This window comes from Eleginops maclovinus, chromosome 13, assembly GCF_036324505.1.
Source record: "Eleginops maclovinus isolate JMC-PN-2008 ecotype Puerto Natales chromosome 13, JC_Emac_rtc_rv5, whole genome shotgun sequence".
NCBI lineage: Eukaryota > Metazoa > Chordata > Actinopteri > Perciformes > Eleginopidae > Eleginops > Eleginops maclovinus.
The window spans coordinates 8,019,328-8,031,827 of NC_086361.1; the positions used below are offsets into that span (position 1 = coordinate 8,019,328).

The 12,500-nt window shown below is 39.0% G+C and overlaps 1 protein-coding gene and 1 long non-coding RNA gene across 2 annotated transcripts in view; one reads left to right on the forward strand and one right to left on the reverse strand.

The window, feature by feature from the left end:
- Window positions 1–12,500, forward strand: part of eno2 (enolase 2) — an 18,859-nt gene that overhangs the window by 1,986 nt on the left and 4,373 nt on the right. Inside the window, exons 2-10 of the mRNA XM_063899978.1 lie at window positions 6,397–6,482; window positions 7,311–7,406; window positions 8,408–8,466; window positions 9,579–9,648; window positions 10,636–10,769; window positions 10,949–11,040; window positions 11,132–11,262; window positions 11,577–11,774; window positions 11,863–12,064. Coding sequence (XP_063756048.1) covers window positions 6,398–6,482; window positions 7,311–7,406; window positions 8,408–8,466; window positions 9,579–9,648; window positions 10,636–10,769; window positions 10,949–11,040; window positions 11,132–11,262; window positions 11,577–11,774; window positions 11,863–12,064 — 1,067 coding nt within the window. The 5' untranslated portion in view covers window position 6,397. The remainder of the gene's footprint in view (window positions 1–6,396; window positions 6,483–7,310; window positions 7,407–8,407; window positions 8,467–9,578; window positions 9,649–10,635; window positions 10,770–10,948; window positions 11,041–11,131; window positions 11,263–11,576; window positions 11,775–11,862; window positions 12,065–12,500) is intronic.
- The window catches only part of LOC134875409 (uncharacterized), a 5,023-nt gene continuing 2,026 nt past the window's right edge, over window positions 9,504–12,500 (reverse strand). The window contains exons 3-4 of the long non-coding RNA XR_010167189.1: window positions 10,868–11,246; window positions 9,504–10,778 (exon numbers count right to left, since the gene is read on the reverse strand). This is a non-coding gene — a long non-coding RNA (uncharacterized LOC134875409). The remainder of the gene's footprint in view (window positions 10,779–10,867; window positions 11,247–12,500) is intronic.

The window sequence follows — 12,500 nt, forward strand, 5'->3', positions numbered from 1 at the left end:
TTATCCCTGGCTCTCCTCCTCTCTCTCGGTCTCTCCCTCTCACCTCTCTTGCCCTGCCTTGTTTCCACTCTCCATTTCTTCCTCCATTGCTCCTTCCTTCCTTCCTTCCTTCCTTCCTTCTTTCCTCTATTTCTCTCAATTTCAATTTCAGTATGGCCGTTTTGGCAGGAATGTCAGGTGAACACTATTATAACAAGTTCTCTCTCTTGGCTCTCCTTCCTCCTGGCCATGTCTCCATCTCTTTCTCATTACAATCTCTTTTCTTCTTCTCTTTTTTTCTTTTCACTCTTCCCTATCTTTATGCATATCTATCCTTTCATTCCCTAACCTTTGTCTTTTCTCCCTTTCTCACGCCATATGTTTTATTGATTTTCCAATCAGGAAATGGTAGACATTTATTCTTACAGATATTTATCTTTTTAACATCGACCTATGTAAAGTAAGGATGAGGTGTATCGGTCTACCCGGCTTCTTGAAATCATTTTTTTTACTTCGTAGATAGTGTTTGGTGAGATAGTTTGTAATTGTTTCGTGGTTGAATCATCAGTGCAAAAGATGAACTCTGTTATATAAGTGAAAATACAAACAGTGCTCTGTTTACTGACAAAGTAATCTTAACAATAGGTCTTAGTGTTTGTTCAGTTGTCATTGTTAGTTAGTAGCTGTTGCATTCTGAATCAATTTTGGATGACTTCAGCAACCATGATGCAGCGTTTTTGACCAAACGCTACAAAGGACCCTTTTTCATTTGCTTTTTTTAAAAATAGGAGCAGTGATCAGCCGTAGCTGACAGAGGAAATACAGTTTAATAAACCAAGAACACTGTTAAAGTATCCTTGTAAACACTGAGGAAATCAGTAAAAGTATGGAATGGAAGTTTACAGTGTGATACTTGTCAAACCACAAGCTGCCTCTTATGCTTTTTTCTTTAAAATGTCATACCTTAATATTCTATTTATGTTTGTGCGTTTCATGGTTTTGCAATTCATCCACGTTTACTTGCGACTTTATATTACAAAGAAAATAACATTTGGGTTGCTTACTTGAGGATTAAATAGAAATTCAAGTTTCAAAATCTGCAATATGCATTTATCTGATGTAACTCACATGGGCACTTTGTCATTGGGATTTACAAGAAATATATGGAAATACATTGAGATATCGTGATATCTATTTCTAGAGAATCAGGTCATTTTAAAACATAAGATTTTCTGTGTCCTAAACATTATCACAAACTGGAAAAGCTTTGTTTGTTTTATGCGCATGCATGAAGCAAGAACAGTCCATGACCCAGATGACATCATCTGGGTCATTTTTTTCCAGACTTTAGATCATAATGAATATGATACACCTTGTGATTATCAAACTGATCTGCCACCTTTAATCTTAAAGAATAAAATTCAATCCGGAGATCAGAGATGCTGCGTTTTATCCATCATTTCTTCCATTTTGTATCTCTTGCCTGATCTATCATTCTTGTTCTTCCTTGACCCCGTCTTTGCATAGATACTGAAGATATAATGATGATACTCATGTTGTCTCTCCTTGCGTGCCTTCATCCCTCTCTCCCTCATTCACTCTCTTCCTGGCACGACCACTCTCGTGTTATTTTTTCAATGCTGGTATATTTTCTGCTGAGCACTGCAGTCCCTGGTAGGTGTGGTGTGGTGTGGTGCGCTCATGGGTGTCCTCCCTCTCCCTGCTCCTGCTGTAGAGCTTACGTAACCCACAGCACAAACAGCAACGGGTGAGAGATACAGACAGAAAGGGAGGAAGAGAGAGGAGATAAGAGTTATGAGATGAACTCATGACAGGAGGAATATGTGATTATGGATGTGAGGTGAGAACACCTTACTGATGTATTCCTTCCATGACTTCTGCTCAAATTTCAAGAATGATATGAAAATGATTGAGAATAAAATCCAAATACTGAGAATAAAGTAGAATAATCATTTCAAGAATAAAACTGAAATGTCTAAAATAAATATCCTGAAAATTCAGCTTTGATCTTAACATTTCTACCATATTTCTCAAAAGCAAAATAATCCAAACATATTTTCTTGTTGATGTTTCACCATGTTGGTTGTAATCGAGTTAGCAACGCTTCAACGTGTCCAAAATGTTGATTTGTTGAACCAAATACTTGAATACTAATGACATTCCCATCAGCCTCAGCTGTTATTTAGCATATTAACAAATATGGACATTTATTCAAACATTATTGTCACCACAACTATTTTAGATGTAATAAGCCTATAAATGGCCACATTAAGTTGTCTTAAAGGGCATAGATCTGATGTGGTATGGCCCTTATACCTCCTGTGTGGCTCAGTAGGCTGTTGTCATCTATTGTTAAGGTGGATCACAAGTGTGACCATTTCTCAACAAGCATGTAGTTACAGTCTGGCCAGTATTTTTTAGGTTGTTGTCCATATAAATGGTCCCCAAAGGATAAAATCCCAAAGTTCACCCCCCACGCACACAGATATTTCTGTTGTGATCTTGGACGGTCAAACACGCTGGCTAAAATTACATTGGGTTAGGAATAACCAACATATGAAATGTCAGAAGTTTTCTTTAATATTTTGAGGATGTTTATGGGAACAAGAAAAAAAATGATGGCGAACATTTGGCAGGCATCCTGTATCCTGCTGCTCAACCCTCAGGAGGAACTTTGGAAAACTGCAGTACTCTAGGGTGGGGCTTCAAAACAGCAACAAAGACAGAGGGAGGGAAATGCCATAAAATAAAAGAAGCCAGTAGAGAACATCGCACATGCATCAATCCCCTTGACTTTTCATTTGTGCACGTTTATTGTATGCTGGCGACGATTAAGACACCTTATCTGCTGTTTCTTATACTCAGCACCATTTATACATTTTGCCGGCACTTTTGTCCCCTGCGACTTACAGAGTGTAAGACCTGAATAAGCATAAATGGGTAGGTCGTCAACATTGTAATCGACCAACAGTGGGAGGAAAGTGGGAGTTACCTCTCAAGAGTGCTGAGCAAAGGCAAAGGTCAGGATAAAAAGACATGAGGAGTAATGAAGTTTTGCGGCAGGTTAAAAACAACACACAGTGGAATTTATGTCCGTGAGGAAGAGAAGAAAGGTGATGAGCAAAATAATAAATGTGCATCATTTCATGTCTTCACTAAGGTTGTGTATAAATAGAATGGGTTTGAGTTGTGAGTCAGATAAACAGCAGAAGGGGATTATAGGACATATAACCACAAAAGATCACAAAATGAAACAGAAAAAAAATAAGATGAAAAGGAACAGGAAAGATACACTACACAAGAAATTGACATAAGACCAATTCACTCAATTGAAATTCTCTTTAATATGAATAAAGCTTGAAATGGAAATGAGGGACATTTCAAAAGGGTAGACTTAAAACGGTACAGCCACAAAATAATTAAAACGTGACGTAAAATAAAACACATTATTATTTTACATGTTCCAAAATAAATTCTCAAGTAAAAGGGGGGCAGTTATTTATTATTTATGTACTATATAATATACTTCTCAATTTCAGATTAATAATACAAAATACAACTAACAAACCAATTAAGAAACAATTACATCAGTACGAAACATATACAAACCAACAAATGAATTGATATAAAATAAAAACAAATGTAAAAGTAGATCCACTTTTTCCCGCTGCAATATTAAAGTTATGTATACATTATTCCCTAAATATTGTATAATATATGATTCTGTAATGAGTCATTACTCAATACTTTTGGTATTTGTAATATTTGTATGCTTATATCTTTTAACACTGTGGTCCTACCAGAGGAAGTTTCAGTCCTTTCACAACACTTTATATTCTGGCTTAGTGGAACATGTAATGGAACTGAGCCATCAATAATATTTTTAATAATACCTGCACATCTTGCCTATTACTTAAAATGTCTGCTGTGAAGAAGTTCTAAATCATTGTACCCTCTAACATTTAATTTCTCCCCAGATTTGGCTCCAAATTGTCCCCTATCTGTCTTTCTACTGGCAACACAGTGTAGTTTTGCTGTGATGAAAGCACACTTAAGAGGAAGATGAGAAAATATGTGTCTACAGGAGTTAACACATCGTCTCTGTCAGTGTCTCTGCAAGGACAGGTTTCTGTGAGACAGCCGTGTGCCAGTTTTTGCTCCTCTCAGATCGATAAAGTATTCATACAGTTCGGAGATGAGGACAGCATAAAAGCTTCTTTTGACATATTGTTGCAGTGCTGCATGCCTCGAATATTAAAGAGGAGAGACACCCACAGAGGAGATAAGCTCAGGGAAGATAGGAACGTGACAATGAGGATGGAGATCCTAATGTGTGTGTGTTGAGGTTTGTGGATGTTATTGATATCACGGTAATACAGACATTTAGAATGTAACCTTCCTGTTGCCCTCAAGTCAACCTTTTCTAAATGTTTAAATATAACAATTATGTGTTATTTACCTAATTACCCCTTAACAGTTTTTTAACATGGATGGTTCCATCGCATTCTTTGCAAAAACAATTATCGAGGACTCCTTCATGACTTATTGGTGTTTTATTCACAGATATTAGGTCTTTTGTCAATAAATTCTGTAAACTTGTTGGAATTACCTTATATAAGAAGGCATAACACAGAAGTGGGTCATAAGAAACATACAATATGAACTATAAGCAGTCACAAGTTGCATTGGCAATGGAAAAACCACACAAACAGAACAAATACGTTTTATCTTGTGAGTAGTTCAGTCTCTCACAGCAAAGAGCTAAAAAACAAGTCATTTAATTTAGAGATTTGAAATGAAAGTGAGATAAGACTGCAGAGGGAAAAGAGTTTGTTTTTGATGTAATTGAATTGCTCTGTAAATTAAATCCATATCAATCTCTTCTTGAGTTATCATCTGACCTGAATGTGTCTTCTTCTCACTCTTTGGTACATTGAAAAAATAAACATTGATCACTAAGATTGTTTTTATGTCTAGCTAACTTTTTTCAATCAAAATGGATTAGTCCAGAAAAGGTACAAATGCAGCTTTTTCCTAAAACATGTAGAGACTTATACAGAAACAATCCCTCTCAATCATCATTTATGACCTACTAAAAGGGGGTGGTGGTGTCAGTTTCAACAGACACTGCCCTATGACTGTATTATCATCTCTATGTTTTTTATTTTGTTGCGGACACATTCCCTACGCCTAAATTGGGTGTGTGCGGTCTGGCCTAATTTCGCATTTGTGAAGATTTTCCGAAACCTATACTTGTAGTATCTATATAGCACCTATAGTTTATTTTCCAAAAACTTTTTTAAAAGAAGAAAAATATGCTTATAAAGGTAACCAATAAGTAATGAAATCATGTTAATGTTAGGGTACAATTTTATTTTTAACAAAAAAAGGTTTGCATGATATGTGCTGCCATAAAAATATGTTTCCATTCAACTAACCTTAAATGAAGTAACAGTAGAAGTACTTGACAGAAATGTTGCAAATAGCTAACCTTAAAGTAAAACGTGTTTAATAAATGTTACCTTTGTTGTAGATGTATCTTTATGTGTTTACTTCATGGCAATCAGTGGATATACATTTTTAAATATAAAAACTCCCTCATCTTTTACACACCTTACTCTGCTTTGATACTACATTTGCCACATCGCAGAGCAGACTGGAAAAAGATCCTGAAATAACGACCCTTTGTGCTGATTCACAAATGGGTTTTGATTTAGGAATCTTTGTAAATTTGTAATCGATTTTTGAATCAGATTCTGATATCGCAAGAGTCACACACCTTAAATATCTCCTGGACTGAACGTGGTCAAACTGATGCATTTTTTCAGTTGCTGAAGTATTCAACTGAACCTGCTTCCAGAAACAGCAAAGAGCTGCACGATGTGTGTGTGTGTGTGTGTGTGTGTGTGTGTGTGTGTGTGTGTGTGTGTGTGTGTGTGTGTGTGTGTGTGTGTGTGTGTGTGTGTGTGTGTGTGTGTGTGTGTGTGTGTGTGTGTGTTTGAATATGTGTGAGATAACCTAGTTCTCTGTGGTGAGCTTTGATTTTCAGAGTGAGTCTGCAGTGGTGTTGTTTCTCGTCTCCCCTGAGAGGCTGTTCTGTGTGTGTGTGTGTGTGTGTGTGTGTGTGTGTGTGTGTGTGTGTGTGTGTGTGTGTGTGTGTGTGTGTGTGTGTGTGTGTGTGTGTGTGTGTGTGTGTGTGTTTGTGTGTGTGTGTTTGATGTAAAAATAGATCTTTTACCCATCATTTCCTTTATTCTCTCTCCCTCTCCCTCCTCTTAAATTCAATCCGAAGCTGCCATACCTAATTTCACTTTCAAAAATGTAAGCGTTTTTCGATGCACAATAACTATAACAAGGTAAAGCATAACGTTCTCTCTTTTCCTCCCTGCCTCTCAGGATGTCGATCGTCAGCATCGTTGCCAGGGAGATCTTGGACTCCCGGGGAAACCCCACTGTGGAAGTGGACCTTAACACAGAGAAAGGTGACTGCCGACAAGCCTGTCTGCAAATATCAGAGGAAAGGAAAATAAATAACATAATGTAAAGGAGGCCTGCTTCGATTCATCATGTCAGAAATGTGCCAGAAAGCGTTAAGAAAGCTTAGCAACCCAACAGTGACAATGCTGAAAATATAAATTGTTTCTGACGTCAAACGACCTTCCTTTGACCTCTGTCCAGATCAATCAGCCTACAGTTTAGGGAAGTGGGGCATAAAGCCTTCATCTAGGCCAAAGATATACAGTATAAACATGCTTTCTGAGATGGAAAGTCATCCAACAACATTTTACTTTAAATTGTCTTTTAGAAAAATGTATCGATACTTTTTTCTATAAGGGTATACAAGTAAATCCAACAATATGGTGTATTCCTATTTTAGACCTAGAGAAATGGTTAATTTTGTGTGGATACACAAGAAAGGTTTCAAATCTCTGGCTTTGGGCTCCTGACCTCCGGAAGAGGCACACAGAGAAATAGTGGATCAGTTTTAATTTGGGTGTAACATTCCCAAAAGGTTAGTTGACTGTTAAAGGGTTAATCTTTCATTATCATCGTCCTGCGCTTTAATTGAAAAGCATAACAATTTTTTCTCCTGTTAATGGGGACGTACCTCCTTTGCGCATGTGCCAGCGTTGTGGTGGTCGAGTTTACGTCACACTTAAAAAAAACACATCTAACCTGATACGTATTTTGGTCGGGGACATTAGTATCTTAAGTGAAAATTTAAACTCTGACCTGCAGATTGGTTCCCTCCTCTCCTCCATCCATTCTTTGTGTTTAAATCCTAAAAAAACTGTCTTTCTGACTTTCAGGTCTGTTCAGGGCTGCGGTGCCCAGTGGAGCATCCACAGGGATCTATGAGGCTCTAGAGCTACGAGATGGAGACAAGAGCCGCTACAAGGGCAAAGGTACCGACATAGATTGAATGTGTTCGCATCTGTCATACATTTTCAAAAAGTTAAAGCTGTATTATACACTTTTCGACCACAAGGGTAGATCAATTCCAACACATCCCTGATATAGCCCTCTTCTGGCTACCCCTTTATTTGCCACCTTCGGTAACTCACCATTTTCTTATGGCATACAGGTTTTCTTGAACCCATAACCCCATAATGTCTACATACATTCAACCATTACAATTGCTTCCATAGCGAGCCTTAAGCTAGATGTAACACTTTTTAGCTCTAGATAATTATTTTTGATGTTTGGTTTTTGGCAGGTCGCCTCTATTGGGTTCAAGTTCTACATGTTCTACATTTTTTGACAGAACCAGAACAGCTAGTTTTGCACCAAGCTAATTTCCTGGTAGCCCTAGGTATCAATCTTCTTGTAGATTCAAAAATAAGTTCAAACCATTCGTTCAAGATGGCTTTCCCACAGAAAATGGTTTTATTACTAAGGCTCATACATGTTTTCTGCCTTGAACGTCAGAACAAGCGGCTGTGCATGTGATTCCATTCGCGCCCACCTGGGACACATAAACATTTACCAATCCACACTTTCCGTTGCGTTGTTTGCCAGCTTGCCAGCTTGTTTTTGTATTAGACAAAGGATGTTCAAGTTGATTACCCTTACAAACTCTATTCAAAACAGAAAGGGTGCACATGCCACCAACTTGACTTGAGTGTTAAATAAAACTGAAGCATGCACAGGGACACACACTTTGGTAGACACTCACAGACATGGTGAATAACGTAATTGTCTCATGAGGACCATAGTCCCTCATGGACACTCGGAAAGTGTAAATTGCCCTTTTTATATTTGATGAGATCTATAAGACCACAAAGCAACCATACAGTCTAGGTGCAGTCCTGCTTTGCTACTACCCACTCCATTTTCTCTTCAGTCACTGTAAAATGTGCTTTTCCCTTTTCTTATCACCTTATCTTCATTTGTCCTCTTTTTCTAGGTGTTTTGAAGGCAGTCGGGCACATCAACGACACTTTGGCTCCCGCCCTATTAGCCTCTGTAAGTCAACAAATCATTTGTACTCATAAATATATTTGGAGATATCATGTATATAGCTTCTGTAAGATCTCAGCAGGCCATATACTTAAAGAGGAACGGGAACAGTGTTGGTTTTTTTAAAGAAAAAACGGGAATAGGCCAGTTTTAAGGTGGTGACTTTATTGTCAGCAGAATTTACTTCAGGGAACTACGCTCTTACTTTAAATTTAGTGGGATAGAAATCCAACCTCACACCTAGATCGTTTGGACTAATTCCCTTAGCTTTGGTGGTGGGTTGTCCCATTAAAGCTCAATTCAGCTTTTCTCGAATGTGGATCTTTTGGCACCAGTTACTGATCTGGCAGTGAGTTTGGACCTAAAATGTGAGGAAACAATGTTGTGCTACACGTGACACAAAGTGCAGGTTCATCCGATCGATGTGCAGATGACTATCACATCTGGATGTGCAGACAGGAAGCTGTGAGAATAAGATGAAGTGTATTCAGCTGTCGGTAACAGAGGGGACGAGTGAGTGTGTGGTGAGAGATACTGTGAATGAAAGATGATAATGTGTCTGTTTGAGAAAGATGTGTGAGTGAGAGGAACAGTGGAAGAGATGTGTTTGTTTTTGTGTAAGTAATTGTACTAGTGAGTATAATAGCATGATCTGCAGCAGATGTTTTTTCCTGGGCAATGAAGGTTCGTGATCAGTCAAGCAGGAAAAAAACAGCTGGGCGGCTCAGAGCTCCTGAACGCCACATCAGAGAGACAGATTGGTCCAGTTGTACTGGTGTGTGTGTGTGTGTGTGTGTGTGTGTGTGTGTGTGTGTGTGTGTGTGTGTGTGTGTGTGTGTGTGTGTGTGTGTGTGTGTGTGTGTGTGTGTGTGTGTGTGTGTGTGTGTGTGTGTGTGTGTGTGTTTGCGTTAAAATGATGTAAATCACACCAATCCTTTATGGAAAAGCCTTTTATCCAGTCAACAACATAATAAATAAAAGCCCTTTGAACTTCAGGTACTAAACTAAACCAAAATGAACCCAAAAAGATGTTGTAGGAAGAATATAAAAACTTGAATTATGTTATACATTATCCAACTGTGCGTTTATTTAAGATGTGTTTCTGTGTGTGTTTGCAGGGCATCAGCGTGGTGGAGCAGGAGCAGCTGGACAACATGATGATTGAGATGGACGGCACAGAAAACAAATGTGAGTCAAAACAAGTCGTGACGACTTATCACAGCATCATCAGAGTCCCTCAGCCACCTGGAAATCCTCCTCGTCGTTGTCAGAAGTCACGTTTTTGTTTTTTTTACCAAAGGCACATTTGTCACAAAGTAACAAGAGGCATAAATACAGGGGGGTAACAAGACAAAGCGAATAAATTGCTGTTCCAAACAGGCTTTGGCACAACTGACGCAAACTCACACCCTTAATAAATACATGTAATTTATTTTAATCTACAATCATGCCAATTAATTATTTCAGGCAGCAAGGTAAACAGCAGGGGAATGATGAGTGTTGAGAGGACTGAATACGTGTCAGATTGGAGCTGAATGTGTTCAGACAGATTGTTATTAACTTTCTGCCAATAAATAAATAGACCCAATTGTTTGCAGGTTTACAACGATAAAGGGATATTATATATTTTGTGCCACTCACAAAGGAATATTTTTGATATGTATAAATACATATATTTTTATTTTCTTGTGAGGTAACAAGAATGGTGGACGACAGGTGCCAAAAACACTTCCATTAAGGGGAGAACCGTGCTGCAGTTTCAAAAACGATTCAAATTAAATAACACAAATGTGCCAAAACACATGCAAATGAGGAAACAGCTTCACCAACTTGACAACACATAAGCAGCATTTAGAAATCATTTGCCAACCTGACAAACCAGGTGCATCATTTACTAAAAGCATTGCATAAACGGAACGCTGCAAATACAAAACATTGCAAATAAAAAAAAAAACTCAAAACGTAACCGAAATGGGGACACTAAAAGGTGATGCACACAGCTGGGACTGTAGCGCTTGTTGACATTCGGGAATTAAAAAGTTGGCCAGCTGTCACTGGATACATACATGCAAAACTGTTGTTTGTTCATTGGTCAAAAGAATCTATTATATGATTTTTATACAATAATATATAAAAATACATAATTCATTTCCTGTTTTCTGTCCTGTCAAACAGCTCAGTTTGGGGCCAACGCCATCCTGGGGGTGTCTCTAGCCATCTGTAAGGCCGGTGCTGCGGAGAAAGACGTCCCCCTGTACCGCCACATAGCCGACCTGGCTGGAAACACAGAGCTGGTGCTGCCTGTTCCTGTAAGAAACCTGTTCTTTGATGAAGTTTAAAACTTACTGGACGAATGTACAAGTGTTGATAGAGTGCTAAAAAAAAGATTCTTCTTCTTTCTTCTCACCTCTCATTGTCAACTTTCTTTTTGTTTCCTCCTCTCATCTCCCCTCTTTCCTCATTTCCGCCCATCTCCTCTCCTCTTCAGGCCTTCAATGTGATAAATGGAGGTTCCCATGCAGGTAACAAACTGGCCATGCAGGAGTTTATGGTTCTTCCTGTTGGAGCTGAGTCTTTCAAGTAAGTGTTCATTTCCAAATCAATTTTCAAGAACCTCTTTAATTTCGTCACCATTTCTCTCTCCTCTTCAATCCCTCCATCTGTCTCTCAGGGAGGCATTGAGGATAGGATCGGAGCTGTACCACACGCTGAAGGGGGTGATCCAGGAGAAATACGGCCAGGATGCTACCAATGTGGGAGACGAGGGAGGGTTTGCTCCCAACATCCTGGAGAACAGTGAGGGTAAGGATCCTCGGTCAATTTTAAATATCACTAGTGATGCGATATGTATAGTATTTGTTGTGTGATGAAGCTTAATTTACACTTTGATCCCATGTAACCTGCACTAAACATGCTGGTAAGTTGACAAAACGAGTGCATGAAAGAAGCTTTGATTTTCTGCATCATTAAAAGCAGTCATTGCAAAGATTAAAAAATAAAAAAAACATGTCCTTTGATGGTCAAATTTGTACTGATTATAGCAACTTTTGGTTTGAATAATGAAATCACACATTGCCAACCTAAAGTAAATACATACACTTCCTTTAACTCCTCAGCTCTGGAACTGCTGCAGACGGCCATAGAGAAGGCTGGTTTCACGGACAAGGTGGTGGTCGGGATGGACGTGGCCGCCTCAGAGTTTTACCGTGATGGCAAATACGACCTGGACTTCAAATCCCCACCAGATCCAGAGAGACACATCTCAGGAGAGGAGCTGGCTGACATCTACCAGGGCTTCGTCAACAACTACCCAGGTGGGTTACATTGGTTGTTTTTGTTGATCCCTAGCCAAAGGCAAAAAAATGTTGTCCCCTGATTTAACCTCGCTTCTTAATTCCCCAGTGGTGTCCATTGAGGACCCATTCGACCAGGACGACTGGGAAGCCTGGTCCCGTCTGACGGCCCAGGTGGGGATCCAGGTGGTTGGGGACGACCTGACAGTGACCAACCCTAAGAGGATAGAGAAAGCTGCTGAAGAGCGAGCCTGCAACTGCCTGCTGCTCAAAGTCAACCAGATCGGCACCGTCACTGAGGCCATACAGGCGTATGTCTGCTTTATTGTAATGTTTAAAGTGGATTATCAGAGTGGGTGGTTGACTACCGAGGCGATGACAGAGATTTTGATGAACAAACATTGGAATTCAAATATTATAGTGGTTTATAAAAGGTATTTTTGGTACCCCTTCTGGGATCTTAGCTTAGTTGGTAGAAATTTCAGCCCGGTGATTTGAAACAATGGTTCCCACCACGGGACATCCTGGAAAAAATGACTTTTTTAGATTGCAATCTTTCCACCATCTTGCTACAGTCAAAGGCAAGATGTCAAAAAAGACATCATGCAATATATAGATTCAATATATGTTACGTCGTACAATTGTGCAACATTGTTTAGCTGGTTTTGGCTGATAAAAGGACTCAGCGAAGTAGCAGATGATTCCGATGCAGTTTCATCTGCTTTTTATGGAGGTTCCACACATCTA